The sequence below is a fragment of the Podospora pseudopauciseta genome, chromosome 6 (assembly GCF_035222475.1).
Source record: "Podospora pseudopauciseta strain CBS 411.78 chromosome 6, whole genome shotgun sequence".
Lineage (NCBI taxonomy): Eukaryota > Fungi > Ascomycota > Sordariomycetes > Sordariales > Podosporaceae > Podospora > Podospora pseudopauciseta.
This window is the reverse complement of record NC_085895.1, coordinates 2,535,788-2,550,715: the sequence shown is the minus strand read 5'-3', so window position 1 is coordinate 2,550,715 and position 14,928 is coordinate 2,535,788. Positions and strand designations below refer to the sequence as shown.

Here is a 14,928-nt window from a genome sequence, read left to right as displayed (position 1 = left end):
TGTTCTCCCCACAGATCGAAGCCTTGGCGGGCATTCCATCGACATGCCAAGCTTTTCTTTACTGAGTTAATATCACAGAAGCATCTCTGGTGTTGCTTGTCTTGGTAGAGGAGGAGGAAGGAATTTCACCTGGACAGGGCTCTCAGCATTCAGTATACATACCGACATCTGGCCGTAACAGGCGGAGCGGTGACTGCTGAATGCCGAAGCTGGACGTACACAACCACGGCGGCCAGACTGACAAGAGCTCTCGTCTTGAGGACATTCATTGAATGAGAGAAAGAGAGAGAGAGACTCCATTTTATCGCACTCCCATGTCAGGACATCGGTAGTTTACGGATTGAAATACGGGAGACATGCTACAACAGCGGACAGCGGAGCAAAGCAAACAGCAAAGTACTTTGGACACAGCAGTTACCGCTCCTGCCCCGAGAGTGCTGGGCTCTCCCATAAAGGCCCCGGCCAACAAACCCGACCAATCCATCAAAATTTTAACTTTTCTTCCAAATCCTACTCTGTAGGTACCCTCAACATCTCAACCGCGACAGCTTCTTCTCCAGAAGCCACCATCACATCCGAAATCCCAGCCGAGCCCTCTTTATTGACAAGTCCCGCTTTATTTTGCCAGCAGCCAATCATCGCCCCCTCCCCCCACAGCAACCCTTTCCAAACAATCGCTCTCCAAAATGCCCGAACCCCCAGAACCAAACACACCCAAAACGCGACCGGTGAACAACAGCAAAACTTCCCAACTAATGCGGTCCTTCACCCCCAAAGGCGAGCCGCCCGGGTCGGCCCGGCGTCCCTCTGTCTCCAGCAACGGCGCCCCCAGCTTCCGCGCCACCGTTGCCGGCGGCGCCTCAAGACCAACGCTCTCTTCCCAATCCAGAGTAAGTTTTCGCGACGCCCGACGCGCGCCGGAAGCAATCAGGCTGACAAAAAGACACCAAAAAAGATCGCCGCCTTTCGCAACAGCACAACCTCCCACAACCTCCTCACGGGCGAACCAACAAACGCCCCCAACCCCCGAGCCAGCACCATGTCACGGCTCAGCGGACCCTCCCCCGCAACGAGCAGAGAAAGTCGCGAAAGCAGCAAAGAGAACCACGAACCTTGCGAGAGCGACGAACAGCGAAAACTAATCGAGGACCTCAAAGCCGAGGTCGGCACGCTAAAATACCAAATCAGCAACTACGAGCAAGAAAAGGAGCTGGCGCGTCTGCAGATGGAGAATGAAATTCGAGACACCAAGCGACGGGCGGAAGACGACTTCAAGGCGAAGCAAGCCGCCGACGCGGAAAAGGGACGTGCCCAGCGGCAGGTTGAGGTGTTGCAGGCGGAACTTGACGAGCTGAGAACGGAGCAGGAGAGGCAGAAACGGGAGCTGGAGGCCAAGGCTAGGAGCGCGGTGGATGAGGCGAGGGTGCTGAGGGAGGAGCTTGAGGATTTGAGTGCGGAGAAGGATGAGGCGGCGAGGGTGGCGGAGCGGGAGGTTAATGACCTCCGGGCTAAGCTTGCGGCGTGTCAGCGGGGGAAGAGTGAGTTGGAGGAGGGGAATAAGGGGAGGGAGGAGATGCTGGAGAGGGTGCAGGCTGCGTTGGGGGAGAAGGATGAGATTATTGGGGAGCTGGAGGCGCAGGTGCTGATGCTCAAGGCACAGACGGGGGACGCGGAGACTATTGCTGTTATCAGGAGGGAGCTGTCGGATCAGGTGACGCATATTAGGGCGCTGGAGGCGAAGAATAGGGAGCAGATTACCGAGCTCAGGCACTTGCGCCAGGTGCACAAGGCTGTGGAGGTGGTCGAGGAGGAGAAGAGGTCTTTGCAGCGGAAGGTGGAGGCTGCGGTTGGTGTTGAGCGGGAGCTGGCGGAGGAGAGGACGCAGAGGCAGAGGTTGGAGGATGAGAGGATGGCTTGGGCGGCGTATTTGGAGGGTGAGGGGCAGGCTGAGTTTGACTCGCCTGAGGAGGTGGCCAGGGCTCTTGTTGCTGAGCGGCTCAGCTCGGCGAGTTTGCTGGAGAAGATAGGGTCTCTCCAGCCTGAGGTTGCTGATCGGGATAATATTATTAGGTCTCTTGAGGAGGAGAAGGCCGGGCTGCTGGAGCAGATTGAGAAACTCAAGGCTCCTGGGGGGTCCAGTGGGGGGAACGATAAGGCTCGTGCCCGTCTGGACAGGCAGCGCGCCCTTGCCGTTAAGGAGGTTGAGTACCTTAGGGCGCAACTCAGGACGTTTGACATGGAGGATATCACCATGCAGCCTGAGACAGTGGACGAGCAAAAGGCGCAGAGGATACAGGAGCTGGAGGATCTGGTTGATCGGTACAAGACCGAGGTTGCGACGCTTCACGCCGATTTGACGTCTCTCGAATCTGCCGCTGTGTCTCCGGTTCAGCCTGTCATTGGGAGCAAGCGTCCCCGATCAGACTCTGACGACGCGGAATCCGAACATTTGGGGCAGCTGGCCAGGAAAAACAGGAAACTCCAGGCTGAGCTTGCCGACGTTCAGCAAACGCTACATCTTTTACGAAAAGAACACGCCGTCACGGTTGAACAGCTAGCCAAGGCAAAAGAACGGGCCTCGACCCGAGTTTTGTCTCTTAGGTCTAACCCAACATCCGACTACGAAGCCATCAAGACAGCCACCTTGGCCGCGTTGAAAGCCGAAAACGCCGAGCTGGTAGCTCACATACAACGTCAGCCAACACTGTTTTCCACCGTACCCACATCGCAACTCGCCGCTGCCCAAAGGGAGGTAGCAGAGGCAAAAGCAGAAACCGCCTCGGCGCACAAGAGTTCACGTCGACTGAAGGAGGTGTGGGCGGCAAAGTCGGCAGAGTTCAAAGAGGCTGTTTTTAGCACGCTGGGGTGGACGGTGAGTTTTATCCCTGGGGGGAAGATGAGGGTCGAGAGCGTTTACTACCCCTCAAAAACGGACGAGCACGAGAACAGCATTGTTTTTGATGGGGAGAAGGGGACGATGAAGGTTGGTGGTGGGCCGAGGAGCGAGTTTGCGGTGAGGATTGGGGATCTGATCAAATTCTGGGTGAGGGAGAGGGGGTGCGTGCCGGGGTTTTTGGCGGCTTTGACGTTGGAGTTTTGGGAGGAGAGGCATGGGGGGCAGGAGGATCACTCTTCTTAGGGAGGGGAGGATGGGATGAAGGGGGAGGAGGGGGATGATGAGTGGGAGAGGAAGTGGTATGGAAGGGAGGTGGCGTAGAATGGGCTTGTTTGTTTGTTTGTTTGTTTCTGTGGGCGAAAAACGGAGTTTTTACATGGATCAAGGGTCAAGGTTTTTAATGAAATATGAACATTGCATCGCAAAGAAGGACATAGATGAAGAGATAATCGAGTATTACACATTAAACAGAGGCACCACAAAAACAGGTGGTTCGGGTATTGTGATGACGTGACAGCACTTACTGGTCAACTTGTGCTTCACTGTCCTACACTTGATGGCTTGTGATATGTAGCCGCCTAAAACTTTCGTGTTGGAAAGAAAATATATTCATTTCTTCAAAAGTGTACTTGCCCACCAGGTATACATCATGCTCCCATCCTCCCAGCTTCCTCACCACTCACATACATTTTCATCTTTACTCACCACATCACTCACACAACCACGCCCAAAAAAAAGCGATAATAATCCAAGAATAAGAATAGTTAAAAGTGATACAAGTAAGAAAGTTAACAAAAAAAAAAAAAAAAAAAAAAAAAAAAACCCCTAGGAAAAATATATAAACGAGAGCAAGGCTTTCCTTTGCCTTCTTCCACATCATTCCATCCATCCATGCTGGCTCAATAGGTTCCCCATGAAACTCCTTCATTCCACACATCGTTGCAAGAACGCACATCTTTTTGAACCCGACTCACTTCGACTCACTTCGACTCATATACTTCCCCGCCACCATCCTCCTCACCACTGGCAAGTCAACCCACCTCCTCGTGTCCTTCGGACTCGCCAAGCTCCCCGCATCAGCAAACGGGTCTTCCTCGTCCAGTTCCCTCTCCTTACCCTTGCTCTCCCCTAATCTGGCTACCGAAATCCCACTGCCTGTTCCTGGCCCTTCCGATTCATTAGATGTGTACTCCCACCTCACTTCCACATGACCCGGTTGTGGCTCGGCGTTTTGTTCTCCAATCACCCGGCAGATGATCTTGCCCCAGTCTTGGGTCAGGGTGACGTCCCCGAGGCGCCAGTATACAAGGTGCTTGTCCTTCAGGTGCGTGCCCGAGGGTTTGGTCTGCACGCCGCTTGCCTTGGCACCTTCGTATGTTGCTACGAAAGAGAGGTTCGAGAGTGTTACTGGACGGGGCAGGTTCGAGGCCGGGTTGAGGCGGTATTGCAGCAGCAGACCAAGCTTGTCACCTTGAGGCTTCCATACGGGGTGGATGACAATCGGACACTGGCTGGCTAAAGCCGTATCCGAATCGGAGTGGACGCGGTAGGTGAAGGCGGTGGTTGTGCTGCCGAGGTGCGAAATATCGACTGTAAACTCATCGGGCGAAAGCGTGTTGCCGACAAAGGTGCGGTTAGGACCGATGGATTCGAGCAGCGAGAACTTGTTAAGCTTGATGGTTTCGTGGTCTGTTCCGAGTTGGTTAACTACGCCCGTCCGTGAGAGACCGAGGAGAACATACCTGGCTGGGCTGCGTCGGGGTCAGGGTTGTAGGACAACGCAATCTCGCCCGTCACCTTGACAGACTTGACCTCGCCCTCTTCAAAGATGGCAGACACCGATTCAATCACTGATGAGTTCAGGCCGGTCGCATGCTCGGATCCGTGCATGTCCGGGTGCCGCAACCTAGCAAAACCGCTGTAGGATGATGCGCCGCCAAGCGAGGTGCCTGAGCGGATCGACTGGGTGTCGGAAGCACGAGAGGTATGGCTCCCTTCTGTCGAGAACGGCGGCGTGGGCCTAGCCAGTGTCGTGGGAGGTAGTGATGGTGATGGCGGGAATGCGCTCCCGGGTACTTCGTGTGTTGGGGCTGGCATGTAAACCGTATTTCTTACATCTCTCCTGCCACGGACAGTACCCGTCTTTCTAGCAGGCGCCCCCATGGTCGTCAGAACACTGGCCACATTGGACAAGGCTGCTTGCTTCGCATCCTGGTCCTCCTCGGCGATGGGCTCGTTTTGGATGTTGAGCTTAAACATGTGATCCCCCTCCTCGGCCGCCGCCTCCCTCTGGGCCTGAGAGATGGGATCGTTCATGGCACCTGGAATCGTGAACCCTTCCGCATCCTTTGATGGTTCCTCCTTTTGCTGCGCTGGCGGAGGCCCTGGAGGTGGCTGAACGTCAAAGATGTCCTCGGCGGTTCCATTCAGAAGGCTGGATGACTGCACATCCTTGTTGCCATCCCCACCAGTGACCCCGTTCGTGCCGTTAGGACCCCCATGTGAAGCCCTGGCATTCTCCTTCTCCGCTGTCGAGTCGCGATGATCCGCGGCACCTGGGCTCTTGGGAGTCTCGACAACGGACGATAACCTATTCTGAGAGTCATTGTTCAAGTTGTGAGACGAAGATCTCGGTGACAGGGCGTGGCCGTGGCTGCTTCCGAGGTTCCGAGAAAATGGGCCGAGTCCCTTCTGAGGAGATATTTGCCCAAACCCGGCATGGACACTCTGTCGTCGGCGTCCCAACATGGTGCCGATCCGACTCCGGAGTTTCGATTCTGGGTGTCCCTGGTGTTGGAAGGAGTGTTCGCTAGTAACATCATCGTCATGGCCGCCATGAACGCTAGGGGGGGCTGCTGCGGTTGGCGTGGTGACGTTGGAGGCCCTCGTGTTGGTCGACCTCCTTTCAATCTTTGGCTTCCCAGCCGTGACCTTGCTCGCAAAGTTCTCGATCTCCTTGGCAGTGTTGACCTCCAGCATCATGTTCAGCACCTCTTCGGCAGCGGCCTGGGTTCGCGTTGCCTGGTCCACCTCGTGTGTCTCGAATTGGGTCAGCACGTCGCGCAAGTGGTTGATGCGCTGCTCGTCCAAAGCTTGAAGCGTTTCGAAGATGAAGGGCGCCTGCGACTCCCATTGCTGGTTGGCAGCTTCCAACCTGGATGCCGCTTGATCCACCTTTTGGGCATTAGCCTTGCCGCCCTTCTTGGACAGCTTCTCCGACTTTTCGGCGGCATCGTCCAGCTCTCTGGCCATAGTCTGGAGGTTCGCGCCGATGTTCTGGATATTCTGCATCTCCTTCTTGTTCTGAAAGGTTCGTAAGGAGTGTTCGACATCTTTCTCGATGCGCTGAGCGAGCAAGTGATGGGAAGCAGCAATGGCGTCGGTAGACTGAAGGATCTTATCCCATGGTGCTTGGAAGACGCTTTGCGCAACCTGATGTTAGTCAACACGGACTTTCAAGGAGTACGGGAGAGTCACCAACCCAAGCTCGGATGACGCGTTGGGCACCTTGAAGACAAGCAGCTTTCGCAGGCCGGCGACGTACTGCTCCTCAACCCTTTTGCGTTCCTGTTCCACTCTTTAGCTCCTGTCCGGTTCCCGGGCGTCGAAAAGGCGTACCTGGAGCCAGTCGGCGATCTCGTTGTTGACTTTCGTGATGCGCTTGACTCGGTCGGACAATGTTTGCACGGCTTGGGTTGGTTGGAGGTTGGCCTGCGACAGGGAAGACACGCAGTCGGTCAGCATCGCAAGGGGAATTCAGAGGAGGCAAACAAATGAACTTACCAGCATAGCTGGGTACTCGGCCCGCGAGAGGTCGTCGGTGGCAGCCATGGCCGGCAATGTGTTGGTACGAGTTGGTCGTGAGGCGCAAATTGGCCAAAAGTCAAAAGAGCCGAGCCAAGCGAAGAGAGGAGGGGACGGAGCGGCGCTGGGTTTGGTTAAATCAACTCATGCCAGTAAATGCAACCGTGGTACTTGGCCGCCGAGCGGCGACAGAGAGAGAAAGAAAGAGTGATAGATAGCGAGAGTGAGAAGAAGACGGCAAAAGAATACAAAAAGACAAAGGGACGACGATAAATTGCTTGGGGCAGCTTAAACGGCGTGCAGGTAGTGTCTGAAATTGCAAGTTCGCGGCTTTCGGGCCTGGACCTGGACAGTGTGGACAGTTGATGTCACGGGGATGAAGCTCGCATTTTCTGTGGGGAAGCTGCACAGCCCGTCGTTTGAATTGACAAATTGCCCTCCAGCCAATCACTGAGCTCCCTGCCAGCGATGCCAAGCACCGCCAGCCAGCCGCATCCCTTCCACAGGGCATCAGACTCGATCCACAGCAGATGCAGAAGACCCTGGAACTGTTCCTGAAAGAGCTTCTGGAAACATCATCATCATAGTGACCTGCCTTGAGCCAATGCGGACAGTTTGTCTCTCTGAAACTTTACTTCCCTCAGACTGTCCTCAGAGTTGATCACTGTTCCCAGCTAACAATAGCCAATCTTACTGCTTGCTGCCTCCCCAACTGCCGTTTACCTCGGGAAGGTAACTCAGGGCGGACGCATTCAGGGGTTCAACACACAGACACCACCATCTCATTCCCAGATGTCAGACTCGGCTGATTGGAGGGCTGCACTTACAGCCTCGGAACGATATGACAACATCCAGAGGCTGTGGGTTTATTGCTATTGTTGTTAGCTCTTTTCTTTTTTGATACTGATGCTATGCACAACAAAACAGAACCAAGGTACTGGCTGCCTCTGGAGGTGGTGCGTTTAGCTTTGAGGATGAAGCTTACAAGACATCTACCAGCAGAGTAGGTTTCACTACCTACCTTATCCTTACTTTGCCGATGGGCTCTAACTGGTTGTAGGAAGAATATGATTCCGCCTGCAATCCACCACCATCCTCTCCGCCATACTCACCACCAGAAGGTGTCACTACTCCTGCAAGTCCCGGCATCAAAATAGGTAGCTATGCCAACTGTCACTGCATCGATGACGGCGCCACCTCCCAAGTCTATCGCTCCGATACCTACGCCCTCAAAGTCATTGTCGAAACCAACATCGCCCCTCACAACCCCCGCCTCGAAGCTAGGCTCTTGTCGTCCTTGTCCCACGAGAACATCATCAGCCTCATCGAAACATTTTATGACCAATCCGCCCGCTTCGTTCTCGTCTTCCCTTACATGCCTCTGACTCTCAACCGGGTTCTCGAGCAACACACCGAATCCAACACCACCCTCTCATCCCGACAAACTAACCACATCTTTGTCGCTCTATTCTCGGCTTTGGATTACCTACACACCCAAGGCATCATCCACCGGGACATCAAACCCTCGTCTCTGCTTTTATCCTCCCCCTTCTCCGCCTCATCTCCCGTCCCTAGCATCACACTGATAGACTTTGGCACAGCCTGGTCACCCGAGCACTCACCGCCAACCGAACCAGCGGATAACAAAATCCTCGACATTGGCACAAGCCAGTACCGTGCTCCTGAGGTGCTATTCGGCAACAAGTCGTACACCACAGCGGTGGATATCTGGGCTGCGGGCGTGATGTTGGCGGAGTGTATCATGAAGCCGTGTCCCAGGCCGTTGTTTGAAAGTAGGGGTGTACACGAAGATGGGAACCAGCTCGGGTTGATATTGAGTATTTTCAAGACGATTGGGAGCCCGACAGAGGAGACCTGGCCAGAGGCAGGGAGGGGCGGGAAGGAGGGGTTGAGGACTGTTCCGTGGGAGAGTTGGAGGGCTTTTGAAAGGAGGGGGTGGGAGGAGGTGCTGCCGGAGGTGGTGGGGGACAGGTGGAGGGAGCTGGTGGGGAGGTGTGTGAGGTATCAGAGTGGGTGGAGGGTCAGGGCTGGAGAGGCGGTGGAGATTTTGAGAGGGGGGAAGTGAGAGGTTAGACTGACCAAATCCAAATGACAAAGCAATCAACCAAGAATGACATTATCGGCCCGGACAAGCAGCTGCTAATCTTCGGAGTGGGCCGACCCGGGAACTGTGTCTGGCGCCGGCTTGGCACTCCGAACCGGCCGCCCCCCTTCCCCCCCCCAGTACATCGGGTCCGCCCAACGCGGCCTAGCGGCGGACAAGGGGACCCAAAAGTCACGCGGGGAAGCAGGGAGCTGGGATCATGTTGTCGCAGTGAAGAAGGCTTGGCGGGATCGCACCCGATCGATAAGAGCTTCATGACACACGAACTGCGCCGTTGAACCGCAGAAGAAAATTGGCTCGTGGAACATTGGAATGTTCACTTCAGCTTCTCTTTTGGAGAGAGAAGGTGGGGGTCATGATATTCCCCCCTCATCCCCCCCTCACTTCCCTCAAACTCATATCAACACGAGAAATGGTATCGAGGTTGTTGGTGGCGCTCGACATCGGGCTTAATTGGTTGGATCTCACTGATTCCAAGGAAGCCGAAGTGGGGCTGCTCCCGCCTGGGTCACCAACCTTCTGATTGTCGGGATCGCCATCATTGGTCCGTCGCCCATGCACCTATCAACGAGACTTGGGAGGGGGGGTGAATGGTAGGCAGCTCGATGCTGGCCGCCCATGGCTGACTGGGCTGTGCCCCCGGGCTGGAAGAAAGCACTACTGCTGGTCGACTGCATGATCCCGACATACTACCCCCGAACCAGTCTCTTTCTTCTCTTCTCCTTGCTTTCCACTCTTGTCCAGTGTTTTTTTGTTTTCGTGTTTGATCCGGATTGAATCATGAGGAAGAGCACACCATGAAGAACAGACAGAAGTCGAGAACTGGTACGCGAGAGCTTCTCGTCCCCCTCATCAACAGTGTTGTTGTTGTTGTTGTTGTTGTTGTTGATGATGATGACCCTCCTCCGCCTTATCTGACGCGCGCTGTTGCTAACTTTGACCGATAGGTTGTCGAACTTGTAAAGTCAGGCGGGTACGCGGCCCAGGATGATTCTGAGTTTAACTTTTCTGTCCCTTGGCCAGACTAACCTATCCTCTCTGTAGCTGCGATGTGATGAAGCCAAACCCGCCTGTGAGAACTGTCTCAAGAAGGGCTTCCAGTGCCCTGGTTATCAGCAGCGTCTCCAATGGTCGACCAAGCATGAAAGGCCGACGGTAGTTAACACGACAGGGCCTGACAACTTTGCCCAGCTCGTCACCGCTGCTTCGGCCTCTATCGTCAAGACCGCCTCCCCTGCCGGCAACCCATCTGGGTCTGACGCCAACGTCCCGGCCGCAAGCCCGACGACTCCCAGCCCGGCTGCGGCTGTAAGCCGGGAATCTTCCTCGGCACCGCGGTCGGCTACACTATCCGCCTCGCCGCCACCGTCTTCATTTACCCTCTCGCCACCACCCCAGTCAGAGGCTCCCGTCGAGGATGGTACTGGCGGTGATGGCGGCACTCTTGTTCCCGTCGCCCGGAAGAGTGGCGACTTGACTCCGACGAATCGGCAACAGGAACCCATGATGTTTCAGCAAGTGGTGGATATTCCTACGTTCCTGATAGAACACTGGTTCAAGTCTGTCTGTTGTTCCTGGTCGGCTTTTGACTCTCAGACAAACCCCTACCGCCGACTAACCTCGACACTGTGGAACACATCGACACCCGTGTTCTATGCCCTCCAAGCCATCTCGGCAGCCTCGCTTGTCGAGCGCCTTCCTCATGTCATCAAAGACACGGCCCGTGCCGCCCCGCGAAAGGCTGCCGAGGCCATCCACAAAGAGCTCGTCGCCTTCTCGACAGGCTATCGTCCGCGTTTCCCGGTTGAGCTCCTGTTATCCTTGTTCTGTATGAGCTCGTCCATGTGCTGGATGGAGTCGCGACAACTTGGCCAGCAATACGTACGACAGGCCCACAACGTGCTGAAGATCCTCGACCGCCAGACGCTCGATTCCGAATCGCAGGAACTCCTCGACTTCTTCAAGGGATGTTTGCTGTACGAAGAGGCGCTGAGGAGTGTGGTGTCGGAGGAGGAAATAGACTTCGCCAACATGCTCAGCTGGGCAGAGCCGACAGATCAAGGACCGCTGGTGGCCGCAACACCGCACGCATGGACAGGTGTTTCTGCTGACGTCTTTCGACTTTTCGGCAAGGCTGTTGCCCTTTGCCGGCGGTCTCGCACACGATGGCGGCATAACGATGGGACGAGCTATCGCGTCCTGCAAGGTGCCATGAGGGACATCCAGGAGGCTACCGTGATCGAAGAGTCACTGCTGTCCATTGATATCACGCCTGTCGAGACCAGCCTCACGCCTGATACGGCTTCGACGATATCGACTGATCTGTACAATGCTACGCAAGCCTATCGGCTCTCATCACTCCTCCAGCTGTACGAGACTTTCCCCGATCTCGTCGCAAAGCGAATGCCCGATTTGGAGGACCAAGATGGAGCCATTCTCTGGAGTGCATGGGTATCTCCATTGGCCCTTCACGTCACGGATGTTCTCAGGGCTCTGCCAGTTGGAAGCATGCGATGTATCCAACCGCTGCTCTGTCTCTGCGCGGGGAGCGGGCTGCGGTTCGACAGGAAGGTCCCCCTCGGTCGCGGCCATCAGAGCTTCCTGCTCAGCACCGAGTCGACGGCTGCGGCGGCGATCCCCACACCCACATCGGATATTGTCGCTCACACGGACTCTTCCCTCGCCCCCACGCCCGAGATGTCCGAGAATGCCATCAAGATGTCACAGGCCCGGTCGTTCATCATGGCCCGGTTGGATCAGCTGGAGAACAGCCTGCCACCGAAGCCGATTGGTGTGGCCAAGCAGCTGCTGCGTGCTGTCTGGACCGCGTATGACGAAGAGATTGGGCTGGCACGTCGGACGCACTGGCTGGATGTGATGAGCCAGACAGGCCTCCACAGTCTATTCGGATGAGGTGATCCTAACACTACAAGACATTCTCTCCACCACAAGTGAAGGTCAAGATTTCTACAGATGACACGCCCGGGGGCGAACTCAGTCGAGAGCAATCGTCCCCTTGTCGGTAGGGGTATAATCTTCCTCCTCGGGGTGCACCAAAACGCCGAGAGATTCCTCGGTTTCGTGAAAGTCAAGCCCCTCATGGATATGCCTAATCACGGTAGGTTAGCCCATCCTCTTCAGATGCCCCCGAAATGAAAACTTACTTGTCAACCGCCAGCACCTCCAACCCGGGGATGCAGTCGATCCCCGCGATGATCAACCAGCTCCCAAAGAAACTCCAGCTGAAGCCGACCAACACCTCGACGATCTGCACCCACAACTGCCTCACGTTCCCATCAAACACCACCCCCCCGGGAACATCCAGCCCGCCATACGCCGCCACCTCCCTCCGCGCAAACAAGCCCGTCATGACGGTGGCCGCCACGCCACCAACACAATGAGTAGCAAAGGTATCCCCATTGTCGACCCACCTCCACTTATGCGCCAGCTTGGTGAACTTGATCCTCAACGCCTGGCGACAAACAACCGCGCCGAAGACACCAAAGAAGAACGCAGTAGGCATGTCGATGAACCCCGCCGAGGGCGTGATCATCACCAACCCGGCAATCGCCCCCATGAACGTCGCGTCGAGTGACCACTTGCCCGATTCGAGAAAGGTCATCACCGACCAGGTGAGGGCTCCGGAGGCGGCGCAGAGGTTGGTCACGCAGAGGGCCATGACGGACTGGAAGTTTAGCGCGAGGGCGGTGCCGGCGTCGAAGGCGAGCCACGAGCCCCAGATGATGATCATGCTGACCAGCTGGAAGAAGGAGTTTCCGGGACGGTGGAGGCGGATGTGGGTCGGGGTGCGGAGGGGGGATTTCTTGGAGCGGAAGAGGGGGTAGGAGAGGTAGAGGGAGATTGCGGTCGCAGTGGCGCCGGAGCAGACGTGGACGGGGGTTCCTTTTTTTCCACCTCACAGTCAATACAAACAGATGGAGCATATTGAAATGGGATGGTGCTCACCCCCCGCGAAATCCAACACTCCAAGCTCCTCCCCCAGCACACCACCCCCCCAGACCATGTGCGCGAGGGGACAGTAGATGAATGTTGACCATAACGCGATGAACACCGCGCAGGACTTGATGGTGCCCCGTTCTACGAACCCGCCTACTGCGATGGCGCAGACCGTGGCTTCAAAGACGAGCTGGAATTCACTGAACAAAATGGCGGGGATGGTGCCGACGGGCGAGGAGAGGACGTCGCGATGGAAGAGGTGGGTGGTCCAGGAGCCGAAGAACCAGCCGTTTCCCGGGCCGTAGGCAAGGGAGTAGCCGAGGACGAACCACTGGATGGAGCAGATTGAGATCACGAGGACGGCGGGGAGGGCGGCGGTGAGGGAGTTGCGGCGCCAGGTGTAGCCGCTGTAGGCTATTCCTACCTGTGGGGGGTTGGGGGGCGGGATGTTAATGACTTGTAAGGGGAAGGGGGGGAGGAAAGGGGAAAGGGGAAAGGGAAAAGAGGGAAGGGGTGGGTTAGGGTTTGTGACGATGGTGTGGTGATGAGGGAAAACATACAGTCGGGACAATGGTCCAGCAGATTACCGTGCAGACGAGGATAAACAGGGTGTCTATCTTATCGCAGTCCTCCCAGGCGGCGACGACCGAGGAGGCCATTTTTCCTCTTTTTGCCAATCGGTCTGTCTGTCTGTCTGTCTGTCGTGCTTACTTTAATGAATCGGATGGATACAAGGAAAGCAACGAGGTAAAAAAGTGTGTCATTCACCCAACCCAATAAACAAGGTGCTGTTCGTGGTGTGTAACAAGCAAGCAAGCAAGCAAGCAAGCAAGAAATATCTTCCCAATGTCGAAAAAGATAAGAAAATTACCCTCTGAGAACCAACAATACCGCACGCAGATGGTCGACATCATGCTGTTGGTTGCGAAGGTAGGTAGGATCAATATATATGTACCCATCCGGCCATCCGCGCCCTCTTCCCCCCCCCCCCTCCTCTACAAAACCACGACCTCGGTAATCACCTTCTTCTTTTGGGTTCATTTTCCTCTTTTTTCTCTCCCAATTATTTCTGAAAGTGGTATACAGCTCCCCCAAGAGCGGGGTTGGGTTGGGTTGGGGAGGAGATGATGCGTTGTGATACCTGTTGATAAGACATTTATGTACATACAAACCGGCCCCCTCTGATAAGAGCTACGGTGGAGATAAGGGGAACAAAAGCTTCCGATGCAACGCCGTGGTGCTATGCATGTGTAAGTGGTTGGTTGGTTGGTTGGTTGTACTTTTTTGCTCGATGGGGATTAGCGCCGGGTGGACTCCCCGATGTTGATCAATTTGTCCAATTACAGCTCCAGACAAAGCACTCTCACTACCACACCTACTCGGTCAGCTAACAAAACATCGGAATCCCCAGGTTTGCATCCATCCATCATTCTCTGAGCCCCCTGCGCCGTCGTGTACAACCACCACCATGACACACCATCCTCAGCCTATCACGCCCTTTCCCAGGCGATATGTCGTTGCTTCCCCATCTTAGACTATCGACCCGATGATGCACGCGGGGCAGCTGGTTGGTGATCCGGCACACAGCTTGTGAGACCTCCATCCTAGCGAGGGAATCAACGCCCCCTTGTACTGGTTCACTGGCTGCCGTGGAATCTTGCATATAAAACCCTCCGCCAAGGCCTTTCTTTCCGAGCACTCATATCTTGTTGTCTACTGCAATCTACCACCACCGCTACTGCCAAGAATACCCTCCATCCGTCTTGGCCCTGCATGTACACTGCCTAGTGTAGCTTCTCGGCCCGTACCGAATCACTCACCTCTAGAAATGGCAGACATGGAAAAGAAGCCGACCGTGGGCAATGGGGCTGTCGAGGCGCAGTTGGGAAACGCCACCCCCGAGATGGACATCATCAATCTGCTGGGGTACAAGCCTGAGCTGAAGCGGAACCGGTCAATGTTTACGCTGTTGTTTCAGAGCTTGGCTATTGCTGCTGTACGATCATCGCCATGCTGGGCAAGGTTAAGAGGAGACTGATGTGTGATTTGAACTCTAGATACCCTACGGCTTCGGCGGTCCCCTCATCAGCGCCATCTACGGCGGGGGCGAGTCCTTTCCTTGCCTACAGAACAAATGATAATAACT

The 14,928-nt window shown here is 55.5% G+C and overlaps 7 protein-coding genes across 7 annotated transcripts; 5 read left to right on the top strand and 2 right to left on the bottom strand.

Moving 5' to 3' along the window:
• Window positions 1–51: 51 nt before the first annotated feature.
• MAD1 (coiled-coil domain-containing protein mad1) lies at window positions 52–3,374 on the top strand. Its single transcript, XM_062913894.1, has 2 exons — window positions 52–890; window positions 956–3,374. The coding sequence occupies exons 1-2, from the start codon at window positions 687–689 to the stop codon at window positions 3,137–3,139; spliced, it is 2,388 nt and encodes a 795-aa protein (XP_062763084.1). The 5' UTR covers window positions 52–686; the 3' UTR covers window positions 3,140–3,374.
• A 400-nt stretch (window positions 3,375–3,774) lies between these two features.
• On the bottom strand, window positions 3,775–7,087 carry SYP1 (SYP1 family protein). Its single transcript, XM_062913895.1, has 5 exons — window positions 6,680–7,087; window positions 6,515–6,607; window positions 6,350–6,463; window positions 4,639–6,328; window positions 3,775–4,585 (listed from the first exon to the last, which is right to left on the bottom strand). The coding sequence occupies exons 1-5, from the start codon at window positions 6,725–6,727 to the stop codon at window positions 3,867–3,869; spliced, it is 2,664 nt and encodes an 887-aa protein (XP_062763083.1). The 5' UTR covers window positions 6,728–7,087; the 3' UTR covers window positions 3,775–3,866.
• Window positions 7,088–7,236: 149 nt separating this feature from the next.
• On the top strand, window positions 7,237–8,786 carry CSK1 (mitogen-activated protein kinase; the record flags this gene model as incomplete). Its single annotated transcript, XM_062913896.1, has 3 exons — window positions 7,237–7,560; window positions 7,628–7,703; window positions 7,761–8,786. Exons 1-3 carry the CDS (start codon window positions 7,493–7,495, stop codon window positions 8,784–8,786), a joined length of 1,170 nt encoding a protein of 389 aa, XP_062763082.1. The 5' UTR covers window positions 7,237–7,492.
• Window positions 7,557–13,689, bottom strand: QC763_0095210 (uncharacterized protein). Its single transcript, XM_062906299.1, is given in 6 exon segments — window positions 7,557–9,706; window positions 9,719–11,934; window positions 11,990–12,728; window positions 12,792–13,206; window positions 13,343–13,603; window positions 13,612–13,689. Coding segments are annotated over 4 exon segments (1,368 nt in total). The 5' UTR covers window positions 13,442–13,603; window positions 13,612–13,689; the 3' UTR covers window positions 7,557–9,706; window positions 9,719–11,819.
• QC763_600400 (uncharacterized protein) lies at window positions 9,623–11,738 on the top strand (the record flags this gene model as incomplete). Its single annotated transcript, XM_062913897.1, has 3 exons — window positions 9,623–9,650; window positions 9,773–9,798; window positions 9,870–11,738. 3 exons carry the CDS (start codon window positions 9,623–9,625, stop codon window positions 11,736–11,738), a joined length of 1,923 nt encoding a protein of 640 aa, XP_062763081.1.
• QC763_0095220 (uncharacterized protein) lies at window positions 11,799–12,670 on the top strand (the record flags this gene model as incomplete). Its single annotated transcript, XM_062906300.1, is given in 3 exon segments — window positions 11,799–11,943; window positions 12,026–12,340; window positions 12,345–12,670. Coding segments are annotated over 3 exon segments (786 nt in total).
• Window positions 13,690–13,841: 152 nt separating the features above from the next.
• Window positions 13,842–14,920, top strand: QC763_0095200 (uncharacterized protein; the record flags this gene model as incomplete). Its single annotated transcript, XM_062906298.1, has 2 exons — window positions 13,842–14,778; window positions 14,840–14,920. Exons 1-2 carry the CDS (start codon window positions 14,611–14,613, stop codon window positions 14,918–14,920), a joined length of 249 nt encoding a protein of 82 aa, XP_062763078.1. The 5' UTR covers window positions 13,842–14,610.
• Window positions 14,921–14,928: the final 8 nt, after the last annotated feature.

Coding starts and splice junctions, on each gene's coding strand:
- SYP1 (XM_062913895.1), bottom strand. CDS start 6,727: ATGGCTGCCACCGACGACCTCTCGCGGGCCGAGTACCCAGCTATGCTG. Junction 6,464..6,514: donor AGATCGCCGACTGGCTCCAG/GTACGCCTTTTC, acceptor AGAGTGGAACAG/GAACGCAAAAGGGTTGAGGA. Junction 4,586..4,638: donor CCCCGACGCAGCCCAGCCAG/GTATGTTCTCCT, acceptor AACTCGGAACAG/ACCACGAAACCATCAAGCTT.
- MAD1 (XM_062913894.1), top strand. CDS start 687: ATGCCCGAACCCCCAGAACCAAACACACCCAAAACGCGACCGGTGAAC. Junction 891..955: donor CGCTCTCTTCCCAATCCAGA/GTAAGTTTTCGC, acceptor ACACCAAAAAAG/ATCGCCGCCTTTCGCAACAG.